This window comes from Linepithema humile, chromosome 5, assembly GCF_040581485.1.
Source record: "Linepithema humile isolate Giens D197 chromosome 5, Lhum_UNIL_v1.0, whole genome shotgun sequence".
Lineage (NCBI taxonomy): Eukaryota > Metazoa > Arthropoda > Insecta > Hymenoptera > Formicidae > Linepithema > Linepithema humile.
In genome coordinates this window covers 24,563,649-24,583,737 of record NC_090132.1, presented here as the reverse complement: position 1 = coordinate 24,583,737, position 20,089 = coordinate 24,563,649, and the positions used below count along the sequence as shown (strand labels likewise).

The 20,089-nt window shown below is 39.6% G+C and overlaps 1 protein-coding gene across 13 annotated transcripts in view; it reads left to right on the top strand.

Annotated features, from left to right (window-relative positions):
- The window catches only part of LOC105675122 (serine/threonine-protein kinase MARK2-like), a 66,839-nt gene that overhangs the window by 35,462 nt on the left and 11,288 nt on the right, over positions 1 to 20,089 (top strand). For 4 of the 13 annotated variants that reach the window (XM_012371971.2, XM_067354864.1, XM_012371974.2 and 1 more), the window contains exons 1-11: positions 3,926 to 5,860; positions 7,152 to 7,446; positions 13,168 to 13,383; positions 13,723 to 14,101; positions 14,180 to 14,400; positions 14,529 to 14,640; positions 15,457 to 15,569; positions 15,656 to 15,857; positions 16,641 to 16,844; positions 17,447 to 17,648; positions 18,915 to 19,085. In XM_012371971.2, the coding sequence (XP_012227394.1) occupies positions 5,124 to 5,860; positions 7,152 to 7,446; positions 13,168 to 13,383; positions 13,723 to 14,101; positions 14,180 to 14,400; positions 14,529 to 14,640; positions 15,457 to 15,569; positions 15,656 to 15,857; positions 16,641 to 16,844; positions 17,447 to 17,648; positions 18,915 to 19,085 (2,852 nt within the window). In that variant the 5' untranslated portion in view covers positions 3,926 to 5,123. Of the gene's footprint in view, positions 1 to 3,922; positions 5,861 to 7,151; positions 7,447 to 13,167; positions 13,384 to 13,722; positions 14,102 to 14,179; positions 14,401 to 14,528; positions 14,641 to 15,456; positions 15,570 to 15,655; positions 15,858 to 16,640; positions 16,845 to 17,446; positions 17,649 to 18,914; positions 19,086 to 20,089 lie in introns of those variants that run through there. The other 9 variants (XM_067354866.1, XM_012371976.2, XM_012371966.2 and 6 more) reach the window with 8 other exon arrangements.

Sequence of the window (20,089 nt, the reverse complement as noted above, 5' to 3'; positions counted from 1 at the left end):
GGATATTTATTGCTCACAGCTATTCTAATTTGCTGATAACGTATCTACATTCTAAATCCGTATAGCCACTGACACGAAAATAATAAATATTTTTTTTTTGGTCACAGTTTAATAACGCTCGATTTTTCAATATATTTTATCACTTTGCGTCTCGCGGCTCTGCGCATACGACATCCTCGCCGTGGCGATCGTCAGTGCCGGGTGTTAGGTAGACATACTATCGCTTATCAGCATCTATACCGCTGATAAGCGGCGTAACGAAGCGAGTTGGCCGGGCTTATCGCCGCCGTTCGAGAAATGGACCCCAGTTCCTCGCAAGCGACCGTCGTCCACGCAATCTTTCGCATTACCTCGCTCATCAGTTTCCACTTTTTTGGAAATCGACTCTCTCGCGAGAGAAGGAGAAAGAGAACGGATGCGGCGAGAGTGAACTGTTGTGTGTCGGTTTTTGGGCGAGACTTCGTGCTTTGTGTAGACGTGAATTCGTGTATGACGTATATATATATATGTAGACAATGTGGGTGTGCGTGTGTGTATGGGTCACGCGGCACGCTTCGCGTGTGTGACACGCCGCTGATAGCAGACGCTTGCGATCGACGGAAATTTATACGCCAGTGTCGCGGTTCTTCCAAGTCATAATTTTTAATTTTACGAAGAAAAAAAACGTATTTTACACCGCCGTATCGTTATCGAGCATCGCTCGTGACGCTCGTGTTCCGGCAACGGAATCGAAAATTTCAAGTGAATTTATTGAAGTGGTTGCACGATTGCGGAAAGAAGTGCTGATGTAGCGGTTTCTACACTACTGTTATATACATATATGTATAACGAACATAATCCTGAAGCATATATGTTATATTCGATTTTTCACGTTCTTCTTAAACAGGAGCATCCAATTTTTATTTTTATTTTTTTTTTTCCAATTTTTCGCGTCCTCTTTTTTTAATCTTACTGCTTTAACGACGTAGAATCTCGTGCAACAATTAATCGAAAATTGCTTCGCATTTGCGGTTATTAGGGAAATCCTCACGATACCGATTACTTGTTAATTACGGGAAGAGAAACGGCAGTCGCCGTTGCGAAGTCATTTCTGTGAAGCAATAGGAAGTCCGCATTGTTGTTAGACGGTCGTACGACAATTAATACCGCGGCAGATTTGTACAGACTTTTTTTCTCCGAGAACGGTCTTAGGTCGCGATGATTGCACTCTACCTCCGGCAATTACGCGTTCTACCGGAATTTTCCCAGCCTCCGTGAAAAAGTTTCCTTGAAATATAATATCGTCCTCCTTGCAACGTGAATTTGTGCTAGAAAACCTGTACAATATTCCAGAATTTTTGTCTGAATCTTTTCATCTATAAATTTTTTAACGTCAAAAAAATGAAAATTTTTGAGTGAATATACATAAAACAACCCCTGTCGAGCTGGCCCCTCCCCCCCCCCCACCTTGCACAAATAAAAAAATCAATAGCGCAAAATTATAAGCTATTTATGAGCTTTCATATTCCGCAAATTAAAATTTTTAAGCTCGTCACGCTGAGCATGAATTTAATGTTTTTTGTGGGGGGGGGGGGGCTGAGTCGATATCGACTCAGCGCCCCCTCCCCCTGCTTAAGAATAAAAATATTGGATCAATCTTTGCGGTAGAATTAAAAGCTTTTATGAGCTTTTGAACTTAAAATTTTTAAGCTCGTCACGCTGAGCATGAATTTAATGTTTTTTGTGGGGGGGGGCTGAGTCGATATCGACTCAGCGCCCCCCCCCCCCTGCTTAAGAATAAAAATATTGGATCAATTTTTGCGATAGAATTAAGAGCTTTTATGAGCTTTTGAACTGATATAGTTTCGATTTTTAAGCTCACTCCCTTAGTTCTCAAACAAACCTTAATTGATGGAACTCAAGAGAGAAGTACTAGAAAAAGAAAAAAATACATTATATTTTAAACGTAGTATAAAATTCCAAGAATAAACCTTTAAAATATGCGCATTTTGATTATTGAGTTGCAACTTCTTTACAAAAAAACCACCTCTCATTTTCCCGACACAAGAGAAAACTATACTTAAAATGAAAAAAATTAATTATTTTCCAACTAAATATCGTTTATCCATTTATGTGCTCACAAAATACGTGCATTTCCATTATTGAATTGCAGCCCCTTTATAAAGAAATCATTCCGCATCTCCCAGCACAAAAGAGAGAACTTAAAATTAAAGAAATTAACTATTTCATGACTAAATATCGTTTATCGATTTATGAGCTTCCAAAATATGTATTTTTTTATCTTGCAAATACTATAAATTAAAAAAAAATTTTATATATATCATATATACACGAAAAACATTAAATTCATGCTCAGCGTGACGAGTTCAAAAATTTTAATTTGCGGAATATGAAAGCTCATAAATAGCTTATAATTTTGCGCTATTGGTTTTTTTATTTGTGCAAAGTGGAGGGCCAGCTCGACAGGGGTCATAAAACAACATTTGTCTCAAAAAAATTGTTTTAAATATTAGATGCTAACATTTCTTCAGGAATAAACGATTAAAAACTTTTTAGGAATTAAACTTTGGAAGTGTCGATAAACAATGAACTTTTTTTTTTGTTTAATTTTAATTGAATCCAATTGATTACCAGAACTTTAAAGATCGATACTTACGAAGAGAGTTAAAGTTATTTATTAAAAGATTACAAAGAAGGCAGACTCTAAAAGGCCCGTAGATGGAAACGAAATTGCAGGAAATTCGAGACACCCCATATAACACGTCGATCTATAAATCTCTTTACTATCCGCGTTCTATTCCGTCCATTTCGCGATTTACGGCTTTATCGCCCGGTTGAATAACAGCGCCGGCGGTGCTTGTCGAACGTTCGACAAGTTCTCTTCGACATCTTTCGACGAATTGATCATATATACCACTTTGATGAATGATCGGAAATTTCAGCCGATCAACGTTAATTGATCAATCAGTTTCCACCCTCGATAGTGGATTTATCGAACATTGTAAATCTATCGTGCGCAATCTTCGTTTTTGTTCAACTCAATGTTTTCTTTTCAATCAAACATGTATATCTTCAGGTATATCTGCGATCAAAAAAAAAGTTGTTATCTCACCCTTTTTTTATCTTTCAATCAACCGTACAGTACAGAATTTGTAAAGGAATTATGTGAGTCGCATTTTTATTTGGAATTTGCATTTGGAATAAGATAATTGTGAATGGTAATTTACAAATTATAAGCTATAATTATAAATCAGAATTTTAAATCATATTGTCATAAAAAAATAATTGATATGAAGAACTCGTTCGATTCAATATAACTCGTAGCTTCTACACGATTATTACATCCGATCACTTTGCGATCGCGTGACGATCGATCGTCTGGAGTGTCAATTAGCACCGCGGATAGTGTTATTAACGTAACGGTTCATCGCCGACCATCGAGTCTTTCAAATCGCCGTGAGCTTTTCGTCGGCGCTACGTTCGAAGTAGCCCGTTCAATTTCCTATTGGCAAAACGGTTTTCCGACACCCTCCCAAGTTCATTACGGTCGGGGGAGTTAGTTTACCTCTTTCTGAACTTCGTCTCTCGATTCGATCTCGGAGCAAATTTCCGCTGGGCTGTTTCAACCCAACGAACAGAAAAGCCGCGCATAGAGCATAAAAATTCACCGCGTGTCGATATTTCGTTCATATTTATCCATTCCGTCAATTATTTTTTATTCGAGATAAATGCGAAACTGTGGCAAAGAGATTTAATATTTAAATAGTCGCTTAAATTTTTAGTCGCTTAAATGTATAATCCTATATTTTACGAAATATGTAATAATAATTGCATTGCTCTAATAATTAAACAAAATATTCACTTGCATAGAATAATTAAAATTGATTTATTAATGTAACATGAATAAAATGTTTTAATATAAAAATTTTTTTATTAAAATTAAATGTTCAATTATTAATTGCTCGTTAGATCTCTCTGAATTGGCGCTCGTGGAATATTTTTTACTTTATTGCTGCCGGGTTAAATCGGATTAAGGCGGAATTTACAGACACATATATGTGCTCATAAATACACGCGTTCTTATCGTCGTCTTAGAGCCGCACATATGGTGCGACGAGCTCTTTCTCCATATCTCGAAGTGCCCTGGATTGTCTCGTTCGATAAAAATAGTGAATCCATATCTTACGACACTCACGGAGCGTATTTTTCCCTCGTGGATTTAAAATATTTCGTAAATCAATTTTGAATCTTTCCAACTGCGTTTATCGGCATTCTGCTTGACTCAACAATTTAAAATGCGATTTAATATGGAATGCATACAGATTAAACGAAAATTGCACATTACTTTTTGCATAGAATTATTTTGTTCACTATTGAAAGTCATCTTAGCGTGACAGAGACTATTAAATAATTCGTTGATGTCTATACTTTTTGTACGAAATGTCGTGTGAAAGTTTCCCGACGTTGCTGACGCATCTGATTCAACGACAATTTTGTTCTGTTAGGACACCATTATGCAATTGATATCTGAGTCACAGACACGCAGACAGGTACACGTTTACAATTCTCCGAGCTTTACTCAGCCATTCCCAGTGTAGTCGCGCTAAACCGCGGTAATCCACGAGATTGCGAGCCTGCCTTGTGTATCTGTCTGCTTTATTGCCTATACATTACGATTGCAGGACGAGCCGGTGAAGTGCCATCGTCGTTCCACTTTAGCTTTATTTTCTCGTCTACAAAAAAAAAGCCTATACACGTGTCGCTTGTTCCGCTTATCGATACATGTGATTGTAAATCGGGAGGAGGCGTGTAGGAAAAGAAAATGAGAATCGTGACTTGTTTTCGGATTCCGGCTTCTGTGTTGAAAAATCATCGTCGCGGTACTCGAAGCTTTCTGAAAAAGACAAAACGAAAAACAAACACACGCGTCTTCTTCCCAACAGAAATTAAATCTCCCGAGCAACGTCGTCGACCGGTTTGGCCGTTGAATCGATGTTGAGGACTTATCGGCGATACGTTATCTGCGAACGATCGTCGCGCGACGAGATCAAAGACCGACAACTCGACGAGCGGCAACCGGTGCTCGTTTCCGCGCGAAACTCGTCCCCGCAAGTTCGCCGATCATGGACGATCGAGAGAGCCCGTTCGTGCGAACGCAGGCCAGCAGGAGTCTGATCCGGCCGCAGGCGGTGCGAAAGTTCCTGACGCCGTCGCCCGCGGAAAGGGCGGCGCATCAGCTGATAAATCGACAGTTCGCCGGCAGTGAGTCGGAAACGACGAGCCCGACCGGCATGTCGAAGCGGCTGTCGGCGCCGCACACGCCCTTGGAGAGCCTGAAGCAGTGGGAGCTGGTGGAGGACGGCAAGGGCCTGCAAGTGGTCGAGAAGCGCGCCGGCGGCGCTCCGAGTCCGGTCAGATCCAAGGAAGCGATGTCCGCCGCGAGTCCGTTGTACGGACGCACTCCCGTGTCCAGAAGAAGACTCTACGGCGAGACGAACATGAACGCGAGCCTGGAGGAGAAACTGCGGGCCTTCACCGAGTCGAAGATCGTCCAGCCGATCGGACTTCCGCTCGCGCAGCAATCACCCGTCACGTCACATCCGGAACCCGCCGTCAAAGCGCCGCTCAGTCTCGATCTGATTCTGAAGCAGCAGCGAGCGACGGCGGGCGCGACGTCGGTCGAAAGCACCGACATGCTGCAGCGATTGGAGCAGCAGGTCAAGGCCATCGAGATGGGCACTATCGCGGCGAGGACGACGCGCCAGCTCGAGAACAGTTTGGATTTCGGGCCGGAGGTCCAGCTACGGTATCGAGAACACGAGGACCTGCTGCGGAACGTGACTGACGACGAGGCCGAGGGGTAAAATACATAAACTCTGTCTACATTAATCAGCCACGCGCTCTCTCACATCTCGTCGTTGATCCCTCTTTCGCGTCAGACACATCTCACCCACACGTCTCGTCTTGGATTTTCTTTTCCTCGCGCTTTATCGGGTGATAAGACACTTTCCGCGCATTTCGGTCTTGGCACGTTCGAGATTGTTTCTTAGAAAAGTTTACGAAATTAAATATCTGGGGATTTTGTTTTTTTTTTTTTTTTTTCGAGAGTTATCTTTCTTAAGAAGAAACAATAGAAGTTTGACAGAAACAGTTTAACTTTATCCCGATACAAAGTTGAAAGATTGTTCGCATTGCGAAATTTAATATCGTTCGCCTACGCGTTTCTCGATAATCGTCATCAACAAGTTGGAGCGTTTCGTTCGGTCAATATCCCGAGAACGCGTTTACACACGTTTGCGCGTACACGTAGGCACACGACTCGTCGCCACATTTATAGAGCGACGACAGCCTTAGCGATAATTGAGGAAATCGCTGTCCAACCTCCGCCTAATCCACCTCGTCGCGTCACCGCTTACCTACACACTCGCGATCCGCACAATTGACCGTCCGCTAACGCCCACGCGTGTCCCTTTCTTTGATACAATTGGCATTTAGTTTACGCAATGTCGTAACCGCGTCGCGATTCATTCCGTGATTTCCCGTCGGTTCGTCGGCCATTCATTATACGCCCAGCCGGCAGAGATCGGAAGGGGGAGGGGGAGGGGGGGAGCGTGTGGTAGTGATGAATGTCTCGATGGCTAAACACACCGGGTGTCACTGCATAGCTGGCATACATTATTTTTTGCCAATAACTCGCGATCTATCTGTTTTGTATCAAAAATATCGAGATAATAGTTTTCAAATTGCGAAACGTAAAGTGACCTCACGTTTTATATCGGCGTGTAAACAGATAACAAAATATTATTCTCCAGTTGATTTCGAGTGGACTTTATCTCTATATTTTAATTAAAATTTTAAATACTATCATATATTTTAATTAAAGTCTGAAATACTCGGAAATTGGAAATCAAAAAGACGTAGAATCGTATTTTTGCCGACTTAAACATTTTTTCTTTGCTGCCTAAAACGATTTCCGTTCACAATTTTTGAATTATCAAATGTTATCGCTTACAACACTTACATAACACTTGTATTAGAGAAACACATATATTCATTCATTATAAGATCATTGCACTCGTAATACACAATCCGCGCAAACATCGAACAAAAAGACGAATGAGACATAATATGAAACGCCTCGCAACAAAAAGGGCCTCGCCGTTACACCGCGGAGATGCGACGCGGAATTCCACCGGAAACGCCGGCATCGCGCCAAAGAAGCCCACCGTTAAGTTGTCCAGGACCGCCTCGGACACGCGGCGCGGACAGGAAGCGGAGATGAGGGCGCAGTCCAGGATGCCGCAAACTCGCGCGCTCGTACGGCCGATAGTTACGAAGAAGGATCATCAGCGTCATCAGCAACAGCAACAGCAGAGTAACTCGGTCACCATCCCGCTCAGACCGTTGTCAGACATCATGCAGAAGGGTATTCAGAGCGAGAAGGAGGTAGATATACAATAAGTATAGATACCATCGCCGCGTTATCATCCGCGCGTCATCTTATCAGACACTATCGACGACCGTCTTGTCGATAAAACAATTTTTATTTAACTTGAGGAGAAAAATCGCGTCATTGCTTTATCATATAATAATAAAAATGTACAATACGATGCAAATATAATTAAAAATAATTATAATTTAATACAATGATATCAAAAGTAATTAAGGAATAGTTGCGAGTCGCAAGACAAGATAATTAAATATTGGAAAATTTTGATAATATCGCAATCACGCACGATTGAATGGGAAAATGTTAAAAACGATCTGCAACTCGGTCGAATTTCATGATCGTCCCTGTATATCAACGCGGTATTCTTCCTAACAAACTGACTGCAATAAGTGGCACCGTAAATGCACCTCGCTTACGTCATTCGTATGACTCGTCATCAGTGGAGTCTGTGGCTCATCCGTTTGGCCTGAAATAATCCGGATGACTTTCCCTCGGTTTCGTCATTCGGATATTGTAACGATCGTATAATCTGTCGAAGCCGATAATCGCAGAAAATACTTGAGATATTTCGAAAGATTCAGCGAAACTCATTCCTGAGAAATAATTAATTTTTGCTTATTTATTTATTAACAAAAGGAATAAACTCGTGTAAATATAAAAATTTATGCAAGTAAATTTAAGAGGATTGTGAAAAAGATTATTTTATCAACAGACTCTTTTGCATTTACGGCAATAATAAAGTGACAGAAAATATAATCCTTTAACATTGTCATATATGAGGTCGATAAACTAGTGATATCGCATCTGCGATGCGACTTTACATCCGTATCAGTGTCGCGGCATAAAACATAAAATTTTATGTACATTCTGCGAAACGGAAGAGCTTTGTTTAACTTCGCGCACCTTACTATTTCCCGTTTTTCCCGCTTTTCATGGAGACGTATAAATCATAATCTCTGCAGAATATCCTGCATCAACATTTTCGTACAAATATTCCGCGAGTTTCAAGGAAATTGTTAATTAATTTTAATATCATAAATATTATCTCGAATTGTTTTAAAGCAGATATTTTCCGCACAAAGCAGATTATACAAAAAACATATATATTAGATTAACAGAAAACGAAAAATTTAATAATAAAGGATAATTAATTTATCCAAAATACATTAACTCATGATGACTCTGTGCTTTATACATTTTTGTTACTATGTTCGATAAAGCGGTAAAAAGAATTCTTTGCAAAACTAGGCTTTATTTGCGATACGATGCAGTACATTCATAATTTAATATTTAATGAGACACATAAATATGTTATTAATCTATTGGATCCGGATGCATTGTGGACTGTCGCGTAAAAGCGAACAACAATGCGCATCCGCTGGAGGAAACGCTGTCTGACTCTTTTATTTAATACGACGCTTACACGTAACTCCGTGAGATTTATCCGCTGGAGCTCACGTGTACGCAATTCTTTTTTCTGCGGGGAATTCACGTCAACTTGGATCTATTCTTATCTCCCTTTCACGTAGAGTGGACGTCCTTCTCTTGTCGTTACTTTCTCGGCCGATTGATCAGCTGATGAAATTCGCTCTCCTGTTGTTGCTCCTTTCAGAAACTTCGATCTTCAGTCACTCTTGCAAATCCCGCCCAAGTATCCGACGAGAAAAGAAATCAGTGCTCTCTCGAGCACGAAAATACAACGATGTAGCTTCGCCTCTGAAGTGTATCGAGCAACTTTTCTCTCATTGCCATGAGATTGGTATCGCTCCAATTTGACTCATTATCTATCACGCGTAATTTTAAATCTCTTCGAGGTCATCAAAATTTTAAATGATAATGTTTTAAAGATTTGTTTTTTTGATATATTTCTCGCTGTTGTATTTATATACACAAAGTAAAGAATATTTTTTTTTAATTTGGTTCTGTATTGAAATTAATTTTTGTATCAAAAAGCTTTAATATAATTTTAGTCGGCGATGAAAGGGAAAGGCTCGTAAGATAATAATGAAATATAATACTGGAGCATATCGAGCCGTCGCGGATGTTGAAAATTATATTATTCTTTTAATAGAAACTTATTCGTCCACATTAACACGTTCGTCTAATTTAACATCTCAATGTCGACGAATAAAAGTTTCTATTAAAAAATAATAAAATTTTCGCATCCATGACGGCTCGATATGCTCCAGTATTATATTATATTTGACTAGTCGGTTCAACGTGTCTATCAGTCTCATATGTGGACACGATAATAATCTCGATATTCATTAATAGTTACTTCCGTCAGCTGACCAAGCGAAAGCTCATCCACTAAGCAGAAGTGCGATAAAGGTGAAGATGCAGCTTCCCACCCTTTCCGTCCCACAGACGACACGTACGTCATCAGGATGTTTATATCGATATCTTGAAATTAGAACGGCTACTCTCTGCTCGTAGATAGCAAAACTACATTTTTTCATTTCTTCCTTTAACCGTAAAATAATTATTTTTATTCCAAACTGATAAGATTGATAATAATTATATAAATATCTCTCTCTTCCATAGCTGCGATAATTGTAAGGAAAAAAAAGTATATCTTTAACAGTGTGCATTAAAAATGTCATTTTTCCGCGAGACGCGTCAGCGACAGAACTTCTCTTCAACATCCGGTCCGATCAGCTGACCAGCCCGAGACTCTCTGTTATCTCGGCCGCACGGCAGTACGCTCGGTCGAAAGGGACGGGAAGCGTGTGTGTTGGTGTGTTCCCACTTTCTACGGCGCATGCGTCACTCTGTCGAGAAGGGGGCGGCTGAGAGGGTGGACAGTGAGGCCAGACATTCAAGGGTGGTTCGCCCGCACGTTTCCACCAGGGGGTGGCGGCACCACCGCGTATTGATTCTGCCGTCGCATCCCTCGTCCGTGTGGTCTCTCCTTCGAGAGTGGCTCGTTTCGAGGGTGAAAAGGGGGGTGCAGGCAGTCGCGCACGGTCGTCGTCGACGTCGACGACGACCAGAGCAACCAAACCGCTCCGCGTTTTTCCCGATCGTTGTTTCTCTCTCCTCACGTCGTTCTCGCCGCGGACGATGAGGCGGTGGTGTTCGACGGCGGCTACGACACACGAGCGAGACAGGCCCGCGTACAGTGACATTGCTTCTGCCCTTGACACGCCTCGGCGAAGACCCTCGGCGGAAGTGGACGTCGCCGCGAGCTCGTCGTGGGTTAATATTAAAACACTTGTCGGTGACCTATCGGGTTCTACAGCCTCGATAAGGTCTCTTCACGAAAGGTCTCGCCTTCTGATAAACGTGCATTGCTAATCGACTGTGTTTCGACGAATTGACAGAGGACTGTTGTCAGTGATGGATCGATGTCAGATACAGACCGATGAGGGATCGTGCCGCTGACGTTTCGTCTCGCTATCGTTGACCTGAGGTCGGTGAGGTAGCGATCAGTGTGGTCAGTGACTTGGTCGAAGGATAGCATGGATACATGTGACACGCCTTCGTAGAAATATTCTCGAATTATCGCCGAATCTCGAGCGAACTGATGAATATTGCACGGAATCGTCGTACATCTCTACACTATCTAAATTACTTTGATCCGATTGAAACGGATTCGTAAGAGTGAAAGCTACTGTACCACTTTTTTTTCGCGGAATGCTTGAAGTAATGCGCTAGAAAGCGAAGTTTTGAAAAAGTCATAAGTACGACGAATGGAATGAGCTACTAGTATTCCAGTACAAACACACGTCGTCTTCGAGGAATCGATTTGCAGAGTTCAATAGTCAATACTAGTACAAAGAGTGCCTAAATGAAATTTATCGGGCAGCGATGTTTGCAGAGTTACACCACGTATTTTATAAACAATAGTAGTAGAACATGTATCGATCGAGAAATGTAATCTAAATATTATTTAAATTCGACTGAAGGAAGTGCTTCGAGTGTCCCTTTAGATCTCGGTTCTGTGCATTTACGGTCGCTTACTCTTGCTGGAAAAAAAATCCAAGTATTGCCTTGGCGACAAGACGGCGCGATCGGTTGGTCGCCAAAGTGCACAGCGGTGTTCACACAACACCGCGTATATCCCTGTAAAATGACGGAGCGCGGTGACACGCTCCGCGAGTTGACTCATCGGTCGACCTTTCAAAACGATCGGCCACGAGAATCGCGAAGTTCGATTGATGAAAAATCAGTTGCGTCATCGGAGGATTAATTTTTTCGATACGAATAAAAATATATCGGGCAAAAATAGCCGTGACTCGTGATCGCCGTCGACACGTGGAACAAAGTCGCTGACACGGCGATCGAGTGATAAGGGAACGGCAGAGATCGTAAATCACGGTTACCAAGCGGCGATCGAGTGATTCGCAGGATCTATGTGCCATCGCTATTGAACTTTTCCACATATATTCTTTGCAATTCTCGCGTGTTATCGGACGAGGTAAACAGATTAATCAACCTGCTAGCTGGTTCGGATCGCATCGATTCTTTTACCGAAGGTTCGAAGAAACTAGTCAAGCTGGCGGCCTCCAAGGTTGCGGCCACCACCAACGCGCGCAAGATGGTCACGCGTGGCCTCCTGCGGGTAATGCGATCCTGCAAAATTAATTGCCAAAAGCTCCGCCTAATTGCTCCTTATTTTCTTCCCTCGCGCGGCTCTTAGCGCCGCTTGCGCGTTAATAAGTAATTAATACTTTTTACAAACTGGTGCGGTAAAGTTGAATAATTTTTACATATTTCAAATCCCTGGTGTTTCTTGCAATTCAAAGCCGTTTTCTCGAGTATGATGTATTCAAATGTCCCGGCTTCGTGAATATTCCTATCACATCGACTTCACTGTTTTCTTCTTTTTTTTTTATTAGGAAACGACAATGGAAACGAGCAAAAGAGAGAAATATTGTTTGGACGATGTTGATGTAACGTAGCAATTGTCCTTGTAATTAATGCGAAAGAGTCCGCTACGTTTCATTCAAAACAATCCGTATCTGGTGTACTTTAACGAGGTTTAATTAATTCCATTGACAATGGCCACCGTGCCTGGAAGTGTCAAGTGCGACTCGCGTATGCGAGCGCGTTCCGTACGCGTGGATAAATACGATTTTGCGTGAGGAGGGGGAAGAAAAATTCGCGATTTATACGCGATGTGGTATTCTCGAGGAATGTACGCTGAGCTTTTAACGAGCGCTTGCCCCGTATTTCTCATGCTCCATTCCGCAACTTTAAGCGCCGCGCTCGGAGATGCGACCTAAGCTTCTGAAATAGTTGGCTATTTACGACACAACTTCGCATAGCGTTCTCTCGTTTCTTGAAATTAGTATGCGCGATACATATACAACGTTCAAAGTCATTTCCAAGTTATGAAATTTGGATTACAAATATAGGACTGCGTGACGCGAGAAATTAAATGTTAATCTAAATCCAAAACTTTTCTTTCATTGTATTTAAAAATTGCACAGCATTGGAGTTGCACTTAACTCTGATATATTCTTTATACAAATAGAAACATATTTTTTATATAGCTAATTGATGGATAAACAATTAATATTATTACGTATAAATCGAAATTGTATGTATTTTTATTTACTCTACATGCAAAAGTTGGCACTTATCTGTCCAACAGAGAAAGAACCCGCAGCGTTTTGCGATATTATAAGAGCAACATTTCGCAAAATTGTTTTTTACACGCAGCGATGAAATCGTTGGCAATTTACTAACATAGGATTTTTATTTGTTTGCAGACGGGGGATGGCGTAGGGGTATCGAGTAGCGGAGGCCGGCTCTCTTCAAGGAGTCGGACCTCCGAGGAACCTCACATTGGCAAGTACAAATTACTGAAAACTATTGGCAAAGGAAACTTCGCCAAAGTGAAGCTTGCTAAGCATGTGCCGACGGGAAAGGAAGTAGCCATCAAGATCATCGATAAGACTCAATTGAATCCCGGTAGTCTTCAAAAGGTAATGCACCTGCTATTATGGAAGCTATATATTTTTTCAACTACACTTGTTTTCGTAATAAAGCTAAATGAGGCGTGACTGAAATTATAAAAATAGAAACTCTCAACAACATTCTCGAACCGCTGCTTCAAGTTTATTAGAATATGATATGCAAACCACTTGTTTTCAACTAGACTTAATCGTGACTCATCTCGAACACTAATATTTTCATAGGAAAAAGTCTGTCATTACTTGAGTCATGTCGCATTATCATAATTTAACAAAAAAGTCAGAATTACATAGGCATTTCACAAACTTGAGAATACATGACTCATGTCTGACATGTCTGATCACTTACAGTTGTTCCGAGAAGTCAGGATAATGAAGATGCTCGACCATCCGAACATAGTGAAGCTGTTCCAAGTAATCGAGACTGAAAAGACACTGTACCTGGTAATGGAGTATGCCAGCGGCGGCGAGGTCTTCGACTACCTGGTCCTGCACGGGCGGATGAAGGAGAAGGAGGCGAGGGCGAAGTTCAGGCAGATCGTGTCTGCTGTGCAATACTGCCATCAAAAGAAGATCATTCACAGAGACTTAAAAGCCGAGAATCTGTTGCTCGATAGTGAAATGAATATCAAGATCGCCGATTTCGGTTTTAGCAATGAATTCACGCCTGGTAACAAGTTAGACACATTTTGCGGTTCGCCGCCTTACGCCGCGCCGGAACTCTTTCAAGGTATTTCCTCGAAGCGACGTATTCAGATTCACATGAACTTTGAATTTTATTCGCATGCGATCAATTTTTGTTTCACAGGGAAAAAGTACGACGGCCCAGAAGTGGACGTATGGTCGTTGGGCGTAATCCTGTACACATTGGTATCCGGCTCACTGCCTTTTGATGGTTCGACGTTGAGGGAATTGAGGGAGAGGGTATTAAGAGGGAAATATAGGATCCCGTTTTATATGTCTACCGACTGTGAAAATCTTCTCAAGAAATTTTTGGTGCTCAATCCGACGAAGAGAGCCTCACTAGAGGTACGCAAGCATCTCATTCGAATTGTATCACATTTCTGAACATTTTTAATTTGTAAGATAATACGAATTTGCGAATAATATTCTCTACGTAAATCATGTTTAAAAATTAACGTTCCTTATTATTGCAGAATATAATGAAAGATAAATGGATGAATATGGGATATGAAGATGAAGAATTAAAACCGTACTTAGAACCTGAACCTGATTATAGAGACCACAAGAGGATAGGTGAGTCTGCCAGTATGTACATAACACTTACTACTTACTGTTTTATGTTTGATGTCACACCTGTTATAAACATTTTATGACATCTTATACCAAAACTTTATAACAAAAATTTATTTTTTATTTTTTTTCTTGTGATGGACGTACAGAGTATGATGAATTACAGTAATAATGTGATAGATCTTCATAATTGTTTCGACAAAATAAATTTGAACGACATAATCTTTTTAAAAAGAATGTTTATGGCTGGTTCTTGTAGAAATTGTGGCGTAATCAATATTAATATATTACCAAAATATATCAGACGGCCTTACTTAATATTATTTAGTAATACGCGCTGTGTAACAGCTTTCTCTTAGAAAGTTGAATACAAAGTCTTCGGGACTGACGTGTTACTAAATTGTATCAAGTGAGAAATTTGTAAGTGCACATTCTACGCACAACGCGAAAGCACCATATAGCTTATTTCTCGAGTTCTTGTTTGGTCTGATATATTTATATGTATGTATATAGATGTTTGTGATCAATTTTGAATTAGTGCATGAGAATATCTTAATCAAGGAATACAATTTTATTAACCAATGCTAATATACCAACCAACTTATTTTCAAGTCACTTGTTTTCTGAGCAACGAAGTAAGGACATACGTAAAAGCGATAAGTCCAAGCTTTTCTTAATGTATTTAAAAATGTCACATAATATTTACCATAACTATAGTATTATAAAATAACTTGATTCTTTTGCATCTTTTTCATTAATTTTGATGTTAATAAATGTCCGAGCTATTAGCTTTAGTGGATATGACTATGCCTCCACGCATTTTTATTTCAGAGGCCCTAGCTAATTTGGGATACACTCGAACCGAAATAGAAGATTCCTTAGGACAAGCAAAATATGACGATGTATTCGCTACGTACTTGCTCTTAGGCAGGAAAACGACAGACGTAAGTGTACGATTACTATTAAAGTATCTAAATCGTTTTATTTCTCTCGTACATTTGTTGCAAATTGTCCATTTGTTGTTCGACAGCCTGAAAGCGATGGTTCACGATCGGGTAGTTCATTATCGCTGCGAAACATTCCACCTCAAGTCGGCTCAGGTGGTGGCGGAGGGAGCAGCGGGGGGACAGGTGGCGCGGTACAGAGTCCATCGCACAGAGGTGTTCACAGAAGTATTTCTGCTAGCAATCCAAAACCCAGTAGACGGGCCTCGTCTGGTGGTGAAACTCTTCGTAAGTGTTACATCCCCGCATTTTAACCGTAACTTTTAATGCAGTACGGCAGTCTAAACTTTAGTGTCAAGCGACAAACTTGGATGAGGATACTTGCCAAAATTGGGTAAGACAAGACACCTGTGTTCCCTGTGATCGGAAATTGAAAGTTCTGTGCAACAACATGTTTTGTTTATTACCTGTGTTAGAAAGAGATAGTAATTATTAGTTGATAGCGTGTAAATTACTACTTGTGAAATTAAATTTGTATTTTAATAAACGTGCTGTATCTTAACTACGATGCATTGAAATTTTAAACAAAGAAATGGTCTAGAATTCTAGACCATTTTCTCAATATAAGATTTCAATGCATCACAGTAAAGTCTAGGCCTACCAAATAACACGATATAAGATTCTCTAAGGCATAAAAGTGAATAAAATATACATTTTAACATTTTAGATTATTTCTCTCTTGAAAATATAAGATTTCAATGCATCACAGTAAAGTTCTGCCAAATAATATGATAACATTTGGTAGATATAGAACTTTAAAATGTTCGTTTTCTTTACCGCGATGCATTGAAATCTCATATGTTAAAAAAAGAAATGGTCCAGAATGTTAAAATATACATTTTATTTCAAGGTCTGGAATTTTATACTATAAGATTTGATAGGCATTAGCATTTTAATATTTTTACTTTGTTCTTTATTGCAATGCGTGTAGCGCGCGTAATGTTGCGTTATTAGTATTAACATATCTTAAGATGAAGAATTTTTTGTTACATAATTTTCTTTTCCTACCAGGAGGCGCACCTAGCCCAGGTAATGCAACGAATCACAATCATGCAACTGCGGTAACTGGCGCAACTGTGACCGGAAGTGGTGGTAGTAACTTTAAACGACAAAATACCGTAGATGCAGCTACGATCAAGGAAAATAGTGCTCGTGTTTCTGCAAGCCGGCCCTCTGCAGCTAAAAACAGTCAATCACCCGGGCAATTAGATACCAGTGAGTTTACTTTGTTCTTCAACTTTGTGAAGAAAATCTCTTTGTCAATAGATCTTATTCGACTATTTGTCATGCTATGTCTTCTTTATGATGCTTCAGCAAAGATACTTCTTTGGATGAGGTTGCTTTAGATAAGGTTGCAGCAGTTGAATAACTAATTTACGGAAATTACAATTAATTTACGATTTATTGTTTATTTTTGTTATCAGTCAATGTTCATGAGTCATCAAGTTCATAAGTCATCAAATTCATAAGTATCTTGTCATTGTTATTGATACTGTTATCAGCGGTTCTAGTCCTACATTTTAATATCCTCGTCATGCTTGTTTTTTTATGTTTTGCGAGGGTTGAACGTACAATCATATCGTCATAATTTGACCACATATCATATGTATCTAAAATCAGTTTATAATCTTTTGTGTTGACATGTGCAAAAAGTGGTCAGTCATTTAAGTGTTTACTCTAAAATTTCTCTCCTAATATGAAGGTGGATTTCACACGTTGACGGCTCACGTTCTTTTCAATTTATTTTGACATTTTGTTTATAATTTAAAGTATGTTGCTTTTGTTTTGTGTTGAACCACATCTAATGAGGCTTGCAGTGACGATGTTCATTCTAGGCGTGGGTACAAGTCCTGGCGGTAAAGCAAGGGTAGGAAAGAGCAACACAATGAACGCAGGAGTAGGTGGTGGTCGGCCTCTCACCTCACCTGCTCCTGGTTCTGTTGGTCGACGTAGTACCATCTCCTATGATCAAGCGAAAACATCATCTTCATCTACTGAAAGAACCAACGAAGTAACCAGGTATAGTGTTATTCAATTATTTTTATTCGAAGATACGCGCGATTTACTTACACACGAATTTCGAATATTGAATATAATTAGGAAGAAAGTTTAGTGCTACGAAATTCTTGATTATACCTTTTTTCTGATATTCTATACATATATGCGCACACTTCTTGATATTTAACACGTGGGATATTGGACACGTATTCGATTTTTATTTTCTACACGAATCACAGAACTTACTCGCGGTTATCCATCTATAATCGTAAGTTGGATTATGGTCCAGTATCTCATTGGAAAGTGCAACGAGATACATATACATACAATAAGAAGATTAATGCATCTCGTATGACGATATTTCTACGATTTTCTATCGACTTAACACTTTTACTTTTTCACTAACTGTAGACAACTGATTACTCTCACTGCGTGTTGAAGTACACTAAACCAAGACTCTCGAGAAACAAATTTGATAATCGAGTGAACAATAACAAAGTCTGTCATTAAAAGCCCCCGGGGAGTTTATTTGTTTGTTGCATCGCTCTAGCATGTTGGCTGCTGCCTGCCAATCGTTCATTGCGACATCACTTTCTTTATGGCTTGACAGATGTACATCGAACGGACAGTCTAATTTAACGTTTATACATGTACAGACGCTTGCTGAAATGATATCAGACCATAGTCACATTCGCATATGTTACTCTATTGTCTCAAATATATATTCTAGTCGAGAAGGTGTTTAGACACATTCATTAACATCATCATACATTTTTTTCATCCTTACGTTGTAGCATCATATTCTGTTTCTCTCATCGTACAAGTGTTCCGCGAAGTTACATTAGCTGCCGCAGTTAGTGTTTTCATTCTCCTCTTTCCATCCTTATAATCCTCTTTGATAAATTTCTATTGCAAAAGAAAAATGAATATCAAAATATTTATACAAATTTAATATATACGCGTATATGCGCGAATCTAAAATTCAAATCAATAATTATCTTTTGACATACGAAAACTTATTAGATTTTTTTTTTTAATATTATGTAACATAAAAGTAAACGACATAAAAGCAGAAAAATTTAATTTATGATGCATAAATATGTGACGAAATATTCTCGACCCCTACAAATTTATGAAACTTGAATCTCGCACCGTTCTGCTTCTGTATACAATCTCGGGAATTTCCTACTCTTATCTTATCACATTAAAAAAAAAAAAAAAACCAAATGGTAGAATTAAATCGAGCAAGATAGGGCCCGGCAATTTGCTGATTAGTTTTGTGCACAGCCTGGGCGAAGGCACTAGACCAAGTCTGCGGGGTCACACGAAGTCTGCGAGCATCAGTGCAGGTCACCGTTCCTCAAGTGGCGTACCCCCCAGCGACCATTCACTACTGGACCCTCAACCACGCAACGCCCACAACTCCTTACTCGCCACTGCTGACCCCCTTAGGCAGAGGTACAGGCCCCCAATGCCTAATACAAAAAAAACAAAAAAAAAACCAAAAAGACCCGCATACGTTCCTGCATATTTATTAAATAATTTTCGGATACATTTGTTCTTTCGTTTGGTTACTTCTTTCTTGGGCCACTAACTCTCTTAGGGTAACTAGGTTTCTTATCACACTAGTCTTTCATAAATACTGTCGGAGCGGACAACGAGATGATTCTCGTCGTCTCTTAAAAGCTCTTGAAAGTGACAGTGCGGCCTCTTTGAGTACTCTGTTCAAGAAATTGTCGACATAGGTTCTCTAGGATGGTTTCTGGTCATTCTCTCATTGTTTTCTTTCTTTTTACACTCTTTTCTGTTTCTCTATTTATTATTCTTTCTCTCTCTTTTTCATTTGCATGTTTTAAACTTTGCTAGAGTTCTACTAATGTAAAATGCATCAGCTTTAAGCATCCTTCTTTATTTGTGTATGAATCATTCAGGTTTGCTTATAGCATCATTAAACGACATAACTCATTAGAATTTATTATAGTTTTGACATGCTCATTATTCATTCACTTTGCAATCTTTACTGTGCCGTTCGCTGAATTAATAAACTGTAATGTATAGAAGATTGTAATGATATATCGAGCAGTATATTATCGTAACTAAATTTTGTCAAGGAAACACAATTTTTCCAAATTGTTCATTGATTTCGTACACGAAATAGGCGTCTGGTACACTTATCTATACATATATATATATCTTCCTTTTTTACCTTTTATACCTCTTTCCCGTTATCTTTGAAAATTTATTATATTGTATAAATAGAAAGTAAGATATTTAACATAGTTTTAACCAGTTATTTATAAGGTTTGATATTAAAATTATTATATTTATCGCCGTTCACAATCATACTCTTCCTAGTATTATGAAATGCAGTATTTGAAAGCATACCTCTCATGAAAGCACAATCGTACTCTGAAGTAATCTGTTTTTAATGCATGCACAGTTATATTAAACGGTTGAGATTT